Source organism: Peromyscus californicus, unplaced genomic scaffold, assembly GCF_007827085.1.
Source record: "Peromyscus californicus insignis strain IS unplaced genomic scaffold, ASM782708v3 Scaffold_22__1_contigs__length_63687245, whole genome shotgun sequence".
NCBI lineage: Eukaryota > Metazoa > Chordata > Mammalia > Rodentia > Cricetidae > Peromyscus > Peromyscus californicus.
The window spans coordinates 17,075,121-17,088,538 of NW_026294525.1; the positions used below are offsets into that span (position 1 = coordinate 17,075,121).

Below are 13,418 nucleotides of genomic sequence, written 5' to 3' on the forward strand. Positions count from 1 at the left end.
TCTGTGTCAAAAGCAGGGTTCTGGGATCAAACCTCAGGCCTTGGACTTGCTAGGTAGACCCCTGTCAGTGAGCTACGTATCTCTAGCTCATTCTCTCCTCAAAGACCCAGTGAAGAGTGGAGAATGTGTTGCTTACTTTCCGTGCATTTTCTGGTTTCATTGGACTGGTTCAAAGATGGCTGAAATGACTCTGATCTTAAATTTGTTAAAACACGTTTTAAGATAGCTCTGTAAATGCCTGTCTTCCTATTGAATATATCCTTTTATCATATACAAAAAAATCACATTCTTTGTCCTTAGAGACAACTTTAGACTTAAAAAAATACCTTGTCTGATTAATATAGCCACTCATGACTTCTATTAATTACCACTTAAATAAAACACTTTTGTATCTCTTGGTTTTTTAGTCTTTAGGTCTACACTGAGTTTCCTGTAGAGGGAGCGCATGGGTGAATCCCGCTTTAGGATTCACCCGTTAGCTCTCCCAGTTGGTGGAGAGGTCATGTATTTCCATGGAAGGCACTCATTCACTGCTAAGTGCAGACTTGGCACGGCCTCTGTAACTTCTTCGTCCTCTTGCCTTTCCATCTGTCTGTCTCCGTGTTGTTTGACGATTCTTGTGTTTACTGTTTTCTAAAGCATCTGGATACTTGCTAATAGTATGTTTCCCCTACTTTCTGGTTGCATGGATATCTTTCAGTGACATCTTTCTATTTTAAGTTAGTTGACAACTTAATCTCAATCCCATGCAAAAGCTACACTTTCACCAACTGTACCTTGCCCAATTATGTGTTCTTGTAGTCAAAATTTGCTCCCTTAATGTCTATTTATTCTTTTTTATTTAACTTCTCTTAGGGCTAAAAGCAAATTATGCACCATGAATGATTAACAGTGTTATAGTGATCTAAATGTATGTGCCTACATCTTTTACTGTGGTCAGTCAGATTTATGCATATGATCTTCATTTATATACGTATTCTCATGCCTGGCTCAAATACAGACTTATTTCAACATGTCTCAGCCTGGTGCACACATATTCTGTGACTGTCAATGCTGTAAAATGTTACTAGATGATACGTTCTGAAATTCACCTGGAATTCAGGATATATTACTCAAAATTATACAAAACAATGTTCTCAAAAAACTGAATTTCTCTAAGGTGACTTCCTCAGCATTGTTTAAAAATGTAAGGAGAATAACCTTTGTACTTTCTGTTTTGGGAGTACACAGTGGCCACTAGGGTTTCAAACACGACTCTTAAAGAGTTAAGTACATCACATCTTTGCACCCCCACCGACCCCAGAATGTAAATGAAAATAAACAAACACCTTCCTAATGAATCCACTCCGGAATGCCAAAGTTGGAAGCACTTCTAAAGTGGAAGGTTGAAAAAAAAAAAAAATTAAAATTTTCTAAGATTTTGCTTTTCAAAATGTAACAGTTTTCACACTTAATGGATACACTAACCTTTGGGTTTTGGTGGCACAGGACCTACAAATCCAATATTGTCATAAAAGTTATGAATAGCGCTGGGGTTAAAATGTGGTCCTGAAATATATAAAAAGTAAATATATCAATATTTATAGCTCAAAAATACTTAATTTTATTTTTAAAGCAAGCATTTCTTTTTAAAAATAAACAGAAATGCTTTAAATTGTACCCTCTTAATTTCAAATTATATGTAAGATTTCAAAAACATATCTCAAAATATAGGTATAAGATAGTATTCATAAACAGGCAAGTGGTAAACTGGGAAGAAATGAAATTAATGCTTGTAAGAAAGAATTAGAAGCAGACCTCTGGTTCTATGTGACAAGTTAAAATGGTAGCTTATTGTCATTTAAAATCAATTTAAGCAAAATCCATCATCTTTCAGTATAATGGATGTTAAGACTACACACAGAAGTATAATTTAAGACTTCTTTGTTAAGTTTCCTTTGCCTCTTTTTAAATTTTATATATTTCTGTTACTTCCCCAACTTCAGAATTAGATTTCAGTGATAAAATTTTATTTAGGTTTTCTATGGAACTGAATTAAATATAAGTACTTTTTATTGCAATAAGAAATTATTGCTGGTTACTAATTGCTCAAAAAAGTATAAAACCCTATCATGGTCCTAAAAATATATAACTCTCCTTTTATGTCCTTTTCTATTTAATCAATTAAGACAGTGCCAGTGAAATGAGGACATGCAATTCTTGAAAGGTAAAAGGAAAAAGTTACAGGGATACATCCCCATTAATAAATCCTGTTAGGACTCTATATGTCCGGAAGCCAAACCTCTGACCACGCAGCTAGACCTACAATCACTGTCTTCCCTTACCACAGGGCTACAGCAGATCTAAAGGCTACTGAGTGTGTCTGGTTTCTTGAACCAACTACATACTTACTGGGGAGGAGGGGGCATTAAAAAGCCAATTGTTCTTTAGCACTACTTGGCTCCAAAGCTGAGTACTTTGAGACAGTGACTGGTAAGTCTATTCTCAGTCAGGGAAAAGAGTTGGCAGATCAATTCAATAAATTTCGGCTGAGTATGCACTGAACTTTACCTCGGGCTTGAAAAAGATCAATTTCTTTGGTTAAGCAGTCAATGTCAATCTGGAGTTGTCTATTACAACTTCTCAACTGCTGCATTTCTTCGAGCTGAAAGATAATCCCATGTAAAAAAGGTTTGTATTGAATTCTCATGTCATTAGTTAAGAAAGAACGGAGTTTGGCAGGGGAAGGGAAGGACAGAAAAACAAGTATGAATTAAGAGCGTTTGCAGAGAACTAGAGCAAGCCTTTACACTGTGGCAGCCAGCCTACTCTCCTGTGCAAGCGCAGAGGTCACAGCAGTTGTGTAAGACTTACTGAAGGTATTTGGGATATGGAATTTGATCTCTTCAGGCGCCTTCGAGTTAGATTGTTTTCCATCTCATTGACCTCAGATTTGAGTTTATCCAGCTTTTTCTTCTGCATCTCGAGCTCTCTTTGAAGCCGTTCCATCCTGGCCTTCTGGTGCACCAGCAGAGCTGCAACAGGACACAAGTGTGAAACCCACCCGCTCCAGAGGCTACCCTAAGCAGACATGATAATGGAGACCGCCAAACATTTCTGTGACAGCTTGCCAAGAATCCCAGAGCTACATTACAACAGAATGTTGTTAAGCACTCAAAATTTCAAAATTCTTACTCTGGAAACTGTCTCAAGTATTTAAGCAAATATTCTACACTTAAAATTTTATGGTTTGGATTAAACCTATGTTCTGGCTGAAGACTGTCTGTAGTCTAATACCTTTTAAACAGTTCTAGCATAGGACACTAACCTACTTGCCGCTCTGTAGTTCACATTTGACTTTTGGAAAGGACAAGTCTCTCTCCACTTGCATGATACACTGGTCTGTGCACGAGATATTCTAACATGACAATTTTACAGATATTTTATAAGGGAATATGGAATGGAGAAAATACATTTTGATGTAAGTAACAAGTGAGAAAACCACATGAATATTAGCAAATTGTTCAAGCTGCAAATTAAAACTGCCATTTAGATAAACAAACACTTTTTCTCATTCTCAGACTACATTTTGTGAAACTATTTTAGTAGGGTTTCTAAAAGAAGCAATAAATCTTGCAGCATGAATGCTGAGCTACCCAGAAAAGCTTATCAAGCTGTCAAATATTGGTGTATGTCACTGGGAGCAAGCCCTGGGAAATGGGAACTTTGTCTTTTAGGACACTTGATTAGAAAGACACCTTGGGATGATACTACTCAGAGAAAATAAGCTGATGTGAGAAAGTACCTTAAGCCTGCAGTATTTTTAGTGCTTCCTATGTTTAGAAATGTTTGGATACACAGATACTTACCATGGTATTCCAACTGCCTAAGTGTCCATGCTACACAGGCTTACAACTTACAGTCAGCAGGTAAACCAGGGTCTAGGCATGAAGTAGCATTACTGTTCAGGTCTGGAAACTCCATGCCGATTGCATGGTGAGTGGAGTGGCTACACGGAACCGTTTTCAGACTGAATCACTTGGTAAATGTTGTATAGCTAGCTGGACATTTAAAAATGAATTCCACGGGAAGACAGAGAGTATGGAGAAAGGTCAAGATCTGAAGGATAATGGTTAAAAATGTCCCCAAATTGAAGAAAATAAAAATATAATTCTAGAAGATAATGGAACAATTTGTTCACCTAACTAAATTATCAAAGAGTGCAGACGAAGAAACACACTTTCAAAGTCTGGGAGACTTTATCAATGACAGGCAGCTGCTGAAGTAATTAAGAAAATTAAGATGGACTATGATGACAAACAAAAAGCTGAGCCTAAAACTACAAGACAACTGTGTGAGTGTGGGAGGATGGCAGAGACTGTTGAAAGCAAAGTGAGACTAACATACCAGAAAAGAAAAAGAATTAGGAAGTACAGAATCTGAAGTATACCATGGTCTTGGAAAGAATGCCCCAGAACATCTTCTCCTGTGCTTCTCTGTAAGGGCTTAAATTTACATGAAGACCCATTCTTATATGCCAACACGCTACCTGTTTAGGAAATTACTAATGGCAGGAATGAAGGTACATTTCTAAACAAAATACCCAGTTTCTAAGTGAAAATAATGAAGAGAAAAATAAAGAACATGGTTAAACCCAGCAGGCAAGGAAGAACACAAAAGACACAGAAAACAAAAAAATTGACAAGGATAATTTAAACTGTTACTAGTGACCACAGTAAGTGCAATCTTAAATAAATGTATTTGTTGAGATAGAGATAAGCGGAAAAAAAAAGATTCTTAAAAATATCTATTTTAGCCAGGCGGTGGTGGTGTTCACCTTTAATCCCAGCACTTGGGAGGCAGAGCCAGGCAGATCTCTGTGAGTTCAAGGCCAGCCTGGTCTACAGTGTAAGATCCAGGACAGGCACCAAAACTACCCTGTCTCGAAATACCAACCCCCTCCCCCAAAACCTACAAAGCTATTTTATTTACTATGTATGACTCCTTTGCCTGCATGTATGTGTAATCCTCATGCCTGCAGAGGTCAGGAGAGGGAGGAGGATCCCGTGGAACTGGAGTTATAGATGGTTGTGAGCCTCTTCATGTAGGTGCTAGTAACTGAATCCAAGCCCACTATAAGAGCACTGCTGAGCAATCTCTCCAGTTGCAAAGTAGATTTAAATAATTCACATTTATGCTCTTTATAACAAAACATTCCACTCATCCATTCTTTTAATGAGCTGAGAGGCTACTACATTGTAGGCAACTTCCTCACCCTGTGGAGTTTATAGTAACAGGGAGATCAGTGCAAGAGAAGACAGCAATATCAGGACTCTTTAGGGAGCCTTAAACAGATGGAAATGGGGAATTAAAAATGTAGCAAGTGCCTCTTAAGTCTTCTTTTTGCCAAAATTAAATTAATGGATAAAAGTAATGTAAGCACGCACCCCTTCTGTTGTGAAGACAACCACAAACTGGAGTGGTTAATTACTAGCACTGCTTCTGGAGTCTAGGCACCTCAGAGAGAACGCTGCCTTGGTTCAACTTCTGCCAGGTTCTGATGGACACAGATGTTTCTTAATTTTATTAGAAACTGTAAAAAGAAACTTCAAGTTCTAGATGGTGTTAGTTTTAATATTTTTTAGGCACTTTAAATAAAGCCTAGTTCTTCCAGAAACATAAAACTCAAAACTATTAAAAGAGAATCCACTTTAAGACAATCCATTGTAAAACGTACTAGGTATTGATGGATGTAAAGATTTTAGAATTATTGGGAAAAAAGGTATTTTTTTTTTTTGGCCACTAAATGTAGTAGGTACTTATTTCTCAAGTCTTAAATTTATATGATTTAATGTGCCTAAATTAGGTATATGCCTAAGTCAGCTTTTAAAACAAATCTAAATTCTTCTAGACTTCAACAGGGTTGGCAGCGCAGGGTGTATCTGTTTTATATATTGCTGTATTACTACTAGACATTTATTTGGTGACTGAATCACAAAAGATTCAAGACAGCAGCTTTTAAAGCATCCTGTTTTCATCTGTTTTGCCATTTTTAAGGCTAGTTGAAATCAGATCTTGCAGCAGGGCCTGTAATTCAAAGAACAGACACAAGAAAACTGAGGCTAATGTGGATCTCTGTACCTCAGACATCCACCTCATTCACACTCAGTACTGAAGAGACCTGTGCTGGGCACTACCTTGTTGGCATTCTTTGTACATAACTAAGACTGCATGCAACTTACAGCATTAGGTACAGACACTGTCTAACGCTTACTTCAGACACTAGGATGCTCACAGCTTAGACAGATCTCTCCTTTAAAAGGAGACAGCAGTCTTCAAGTTTGTGACGGAATGTCATGAGGCCAGTTCAATGTGGTTTCAAAGAGTATCAGCATAACTAAAGAGAAACAGCACAAGATTTCTGCTGTCTGCCTTTCCAAATCATGGAGCTGGAAAAGGTTTTCTAATTATGATACAAACCCCAGAAACCAGAAGGGGAAAAGACCGGCAAATCTGAATACACAAAAGTAAAGCACTCAAAACATTAAGTGAGCACAGTCACTGCACGTCAGCAAAGTAGACTCAGCACCCTTCAAAAACAGGCATGCTCACAAGTAAGAAATACGAGTGTCTTCAAGACACTCACTCATCTTCACTCATAAACTCCAAAGGATACATCTGTATGTCTCAGAACAAAGACATGTTTTCTTTCCAATCACTTATTCACTTGATAGAAGGGCAGAAAAGTTCTTGTGAACACTGTCAAAGTGCTCTCTGTTCACAAATGGTGTACACAGATTAGTACAAGAGGCCTAGGAGCCTCCACATAGAAAGCGGTCACATTTACTGTAGCAGGACAGGGTGGGAGGCAGGATTGCAGTGTACTCTGACCTGGGTGTGGCTAGAGACCTGCTTTACCCAAAGAACTCTGCCTGCAGAAGCCAGGGGCATGGCTGATCTGCCAGCATTTCTCTTGTCATGGAGTAGAGACGGAACTTGTTCCTATCTGGTTCTGGGGTGGGGATGATACAGAACAGAGCCTACCAGCTAATCTGTAATGACACAGAGTATGAGGCAGGGAGACCATGAATTCCAACTTATTTAGGGATCACAGAAAGGCCCTGTCTCAAAAAAAAGTTAATATTTGCATATAAGCACATCCTATATGTACTTTAAATAGGCTCTGGATTATTTGTTATAATACCTAATGCCATGTAAACATTAAATATATAGCTGTAATGCTGGCTTGTTTAGTGAATAAGAAAGTCTGTATTTCTGCAATACAGATGTAATCCTGACAGGTTCAATTATCAATATGTGGTTAGATGTGATTATCTAACCGATGTGTTTACAGATATCCATATGCATATAATATATACTAAAAATGTGCTTATATGTATGTATAGTCATATATGAGTGACTATAATGAGAAAGATTAAAAGGTTAATAAAATTATATTAAATAGTTAAATGGTTAGAGATGGAGACATATTTACTTTATCTTTTCTTTTTTTTGGTCAGGCCTTTTTAATGATTTGCATATAACTTCTATAATGCTCTAAGACTCCATTGCTAAGCAGAGCTCTCCAAAGATGGGCTGTGCCCTCAGGAGGCAGCTATAGAATGGACTTGCAATTGCTGGAGCTCCTGTATCATGGTGCTGGATGGGCAAGTGCACTGGATAACCCTGGGTCTAGAATTCGGCATGACTTAAGAGTCTCTTTTAACTCTAAGATTGTTGCCAAATTAAAAAGTGGTTCCCGTAAAAGAGAGGGAAGAGCCAACAGGTAAGAGACTCATTTGAAAAAAAAAAAAAAACAAAAAACCCCAACAGAAAAAGTGAACCAGAAAGCAGCTTGGTGTCAATTTGTAATTACTGAGGTAATTTAATAACATGATTATAATAAACAATTTAAAACTAAGTTCTATAGGAGACATTTCTAAATAGCAGCTCACAAAATTAAATCAAGTACCAATTTAAAAATTGTAACTAATTTAAATTATATTTCCTTTTGAAACAAAATCACTTAATTTGTACCACAACCAGAATTTTATTAAATCTCAAATAGGAGTGCTATGATTTGTACTGGTGAAGGATGTACTGATGAAAAATGACAAGGAAGGAGAACTTCTTTTCATAATTTTTCTAACTTGAATATCTACTTTAGGTTCACAGTTCAATGCTACTGCTTAACAAATCAAAACTTCTATTACTATTAATAGGACAATAGACTCACAGGTATAAGCCGAGACAGGACACTAAGTATTATTAAAATAACATTTTACACATGTATGTTTGTAAACAACGAAAGCAGTCTGCCATCTAACCCGCTCTTTGGAGAGCTTTCTGGAGGAGGAGGATGGAGCAATCACTTTGGCAGCTCTACTACTTTGCTGAGCCTGGCTTTTCTGACACATGTAATTTCTTCCACCATGAAAACTGGTCTGAATGAGGAAGTATTTGATTCCCTTCATCTATCAGAGTGGCCAGCCCGACTAAAGGCATGCCACTCTGGGGAGGGGACGAGGTGGTGTCCCTGCTGCTCAGAAGCGATGGTCTCAACAGGAGGGAAGAAGAGCAGAGCCTGTAACTCAGTGGGTTCCAGGAACTCAAAACAGTAGGAAGAGCAGCTACAGAGGCCCACGGGATGGATGCCTTTCTTCTATGTAGAGGAGCCTACGAAGGCCAGTGGGGCTGCACACAGCAAGCAAGGTAGTGACTGAAGGGAGAAAGCAGGGCAGCAAGACGGCTCAGTGGGTAAAGCACTTGACACCAACAACTTGATAACCTGAGACTGATCCCCCAAACCGTGTGAAGGTAGGAGAAAAACCAACTCCGAGTGTGTCCTTGACCTCCACAAAAATGCTGTAGCAATACATTCCTACCCACATACGCATGTTCACAAGCATGCATGTGTGAACATAAACACACACAAACATGTACTCATACTCTAAATAAATGTAAAAAAAACTTCAATAAAAGCCAAAAAGTAGACGAGGAGGGCTGGCAGGCATGTACAGCTTGAGAGTTTTTACTGTGAAGAGACTTCCTCAGGAGCTATTACCTGCACAGGGACAGGATCTGATGCGGTTTTGATCAGCATCCCTCTGGCTGCTGAGCTGCACGGAGACCACAAGGAGGCAAGGGTGAGAGCAAGTGCGCTCGCTACTGCACTCACCTCAGAGGTGGTGGCGTTCATGAGAACAGGGACTAGGTGGATAGAGGGACAGGATTCTGGATATACTTGAAAGGATAACTGATAGGATTTTCTGTCAAATAAGATGTCGCTGTGGAATAAAGGAGTCAAGGATATTTTAGAAAAATAAGTTGCCAGTAACTGCCTATGGGGAGAATAAACTGGTGGGAAGGCCAGAAGTTGTTTTAGGATTCAGTAAGTCTGAGAACTCCATGGAATAGTCCAATACAGGGACCATTGTGCAGATAAAGTGCCTTGAACTCAGGAAAGAAGTCTGTTTAGGGTACCAATTTGGGGTCATGAGTGTATATATAATGTTATTTAAAATCAAGAGGCCAGAGCTGGGCATGGTCATAGAGGCCCTTAATTCCAGTACTTGGGAAACTGAGGCAGGAGGATTTTGTCTTGGGCAGAGCTGGACTACAGAGGACTATCTTGTCCAAACAAACAAACAAAATCAAGAGACCAAACGAGACCACTCAAAGAACACACAGCGATAGAAAAGAGGTGAAGAATTGCGCTGGGTGACTGACCTCACTAGGGCTAAAGCGGAAGAACAAAGAGGTGAGAGTCCGAGAGACGGGGAGAACCAGCACGGAAGACAGTGAGGACACCTGAAGGGAAATGCACAAGGTCCCAGAGAGAAGAGGGAGGCTCATCTCCAGAGAAGGAAGGTAAGGTTCAAAGATGTCTACTGAGTTTACACACTCACAACAATGCCACCAAAGACATAGGGAGTAAGAAGTTCTGGGTGACCGCACTGGGAAAAACCTGATTGGAGGAGATTCTAGAGAGAATGGCAAGAAAAACAAACATGGAGATAGTGCATTTCAGGAACAGTTTGTTTTCTTAAGTTAAATACAAATAACTTTAATATTTATAATGTCCAGTTAAGTAAGAATGCATGTCTACTTTGTTTTAAAAAATTCTATTATCGTATTTTATCTTCATAAAAGTGTTGTCCTACATTTAAGAATCAGCCAATCCTAGCCTGCCATTCTCCGGGAGGGAGAACAAGACTGCCTGAAGGAGAACCTAGTGTTGGCGGGAGTTAGTAATCTACAGAAATGCAGACACTGCTCCAAGCAAGGAAACAGCTCCATTAGTCACAGGTAGTGGGGTAGCATTAGTCTTCACATAACTTCTAGTACACCACCATCATCCACAGCGCTCGACAATACATGTGTGCATCAGCTCACTACATCAAGACGCTAACTGTGAGTTCAAGCCGGGCCCTGGGCATTTGATGTTCTGACATCTCTATAGAATTGGAAAAAACGCCACAGCCTAGCATAGATGAAGAGTCACTTAGTATGTATCAGTTTAAACAATATGAGACCAAAGAGTCAGACCCCTCTAAGAAACTTAGTCATAAAGCCAGTGTATCAGCAAAGGATGAGGGGCTAGAGAGATGGTTCAGTGGTTCAGAGCACTTCGTGTTCTTGCAGTGGACCTGGGTTCAGTTCCCAGCACTCATGTGGTAGCTTACAAGCATCCTTAACTCCAGGTACAGGGGATCTGATGACCTCTATAGGCACCAGGCAAGTACTTGCTACACAGACATACAGGCAGGCAAAACACTATTCATACATATAAAACAAAATACACTTTAAAAAATACTTTAAAACAAGCCTAAGTAGATATTCTGAAGAGCTAATAATATTACTATAATATTCCAGATTATATGATCATAAAATTGAAATTAAAATTTATATGAATACTTTCAAATATTAAAATAATATTATTTGAGACATTGAAAGATGGAAGTTGGGCCAGGGATACAGGCCCAGTGGAAGAGCACTTAGTTTAACCAGGCTAGTACTGCAAAACAGAAGAGAAGAGTAGGCACACTGACGCCCACCTCTGTTGTGACACCACATGTCCAATAAATGCAGCATTTACTGGAAAACTGCAAAGGAGGGGAATGATCCCTCCTTTAACATTAGCATTACCTTGCGTGTAGGCAGCATCATCAGATCCCATACTCAATTTCCGTGCTTCGCTGATTCTATCCACATGTGCTAAAGTAGGGTCCGTGAGGTGCTGAATATTCTCGGTTTCTACATAATGGTCGGGATGATTTAGAAGATTTGTGAGTTCGAAGGTAGGGGACACCACCCCTGGGGAAACTGCAGGGGGTTTATTGGGAGAAACCGTAATTTTGAAAGTATATTTTGTGTTGGGTTGAGTGACCACCACTCGAGGAGATGTTGCAGAGTTACTTCCTAATACTCGGCTTTTGGGAGGGTGGTGATGGATGAAGGCAGGGCCCATGCTCACTTGCCCAGACATGTTCCTGGAGGCCGCAGATGGCCCAGAGTTTGTGGATATGAAGAGTGTAGGTTGATTGCGCATGCCCTGCTCATCTCCTGTGGCGGCATTGGCTGAAATATAGACCTTAGGTTGACTACGGGAGATCATTTCCTCAGTACTTGGAGGACTGGCAGCTATGTAAACAGTGGGCTGATTTCTATTTAAGGTCTGGCTGTTGACCAACGAGGAAGTGCTGGCAGTTCGAGGTCCAGAAGAACGTAATTTTGAAGAACTGTTTCTTTGTGGGGGTTCAAGTTTGATTTCGATCTGGTTTTTTCGAGGTCCTGTTGAAATATTCTGAATGTTATATTGGCTATGGGCAGAAGACTGTGAGCTACCAGATGAATGAATTGTTGGCGGTTGCGGAGTAGTTGGCGAACTGATAGGCATGTAGACATGAGAGGTCTGATGGCCCTGCTGATTTGGCTGCTGGGTTGAGGTATGTGGCAAAGGACTGGACGTAGGATAAGTAGTCCAAGGAGCAGGCTGCGAAGGCTGATAGGCTTGCTGAGAGTTAATGGGATTCAACTGAGATACCCAGCCAGAATGCTGTTGTGTCTGCCGAGCTGTACCACTAGGAGTTGTAATATAAGGCCTAATATAGATAGAATTTCCCTGTGGACTGTTAAGTACAGGCGGAGGTACACCATGTATGTGCAAAGACGTAGGAGTACTACGACCAGTCTGTATGTTTGGGGCTAAAGTTACCATAATAGGATTAAACCTGGGAGTTTGTTGAGAGAGGTTTGACGTTCCTTTGCTGCCTAGGTGAAATCCAAGATGTGGTGTTGAATTTGAAGCACCAGATGTACTGGGCATTCCAAAAACATTAAAGCCTTGAGGAACTTGAGCTGGTGCTGTCTGGGGCTCCTGCTGGAACAGTTCGTTACTGGACTGCCCACCTTGAAGCTGTCCATCACTAACACTGTGTGTTAAAGTCCTACTTCCATTCACTCGACTTCCTTCTCTTCCATGGTGGTAAACATTCTGTGACTGCAAGTCCAAGTTGAGAGAAGTCATGTGATTTCGCAGACCAGAAATTCCAGACTCATCTGAAAAATTCAGGTCTCCTTCACCATAAAGATACCTTGTACTCTCCTGAGAGAGAACAGCGCAGCAGGCATCCAGGTTGTTATTATTCTACAGAGCAAAATGAGAACAGGTCAATCTTAGTCACGAGAAGTGAACACAAACTATCATCACCACAGAAATACTCCACAACTAACATGTGAATGTGTAACACAATTATAAGAGACTTACATCTTTTGATCTGAGAACTATTTTATATATATATATGTTTGAATTATTAATTCTCACTACTAGTATAAATGGAAAAACTGAGGAGTAGCAGATAAATATAAACCCATTCCAGAGGAACAAAACAGAAAAAAGAAAAACCCAAAACAAAATGTTTTTAAATAAAGTAGCACATCAGTCATAAATTATCCACAAATACTTACTTAACATCAACTATATATATGAAGCAGTCTTTGAGCCTGTGGAAGACTAAGGACAAATAGAAGCAAGTTCTTCCCCTCATAGAGCCTGTCAATCAATCAGGTGGACAGTTTTGGAAAATGGCAGCAGTCAGTTCTCCAGGGCCTACGACCTTTCTAGCCAAGGACAGCTAGCTAGGTTTATAACACCCCAGCTAAATTCTAAATATTTATACTTAAAGCCACAAAGAGGTGCAGCTCTCACCTCTCATCAAAGCAGTTTCTTTTTGCAACAGACAGAGCCCATTACAGAAATCTACAAGTGGTGAAAATGCAGAGAACCACCTACTGAGGGGTGCCCAGCACCAATGGGTACTTCTACAACACAACCCCTCCTTACACCATGGAAGAGGGGATGCTAAGACTGTAAGAGCCAGGGGGCAGGATTTCTGCTGTGACACGGTGTCTTCTTGACATGACAGGGAAGCTACACC

At 39.9% G+C, this 13,418-nt stretch overlaps 1 protein-coding gene across 3 annotated transcripts in view; it reads right to left on the bottom strand.

Annotated features, from left to right (window-relative positions):
- Positions 1 to 13,418, bottom strand: part of Tab2 (TGF-beta activated kinase 1 (MAP3K7) binding protein 2) — a 54,783-nt gene that overhangs the window by 5,288 nt on the left and 36,077 nt on the right. For 2 of the 3 annotated variants that reach the window (XM_052750992.1, XM_052750993.1), the window contains exons 3-6: positions 11,128 to 12,628; positions 2,854 to 3,014; positions 2,551 to 2,644; positions 1,468 to 1,548 (exon numbers count right to left, since the gene is read on the bottom strand). In XM_052750992.1, coding sequence (XP_052606952.1) covers positions 1,468 to 1,548; positions 2,551 to 2,644; positions 2,854 to 3,014; positions 11,128 to 12,628 — 1,837 coding nt within the window. Of the gene's footprint in view, positions 1 to 1,328; positions 1,373 to 1,467; positions 1,549 to 2,550; positions 2,645 to 2,853; positions 3,015 to 11,127; positions 12,629 to 13,418 lie in introns of all 3 variants that reach the window. The other variant, XM_052750994.1, reaches the window with a different exon arrangement.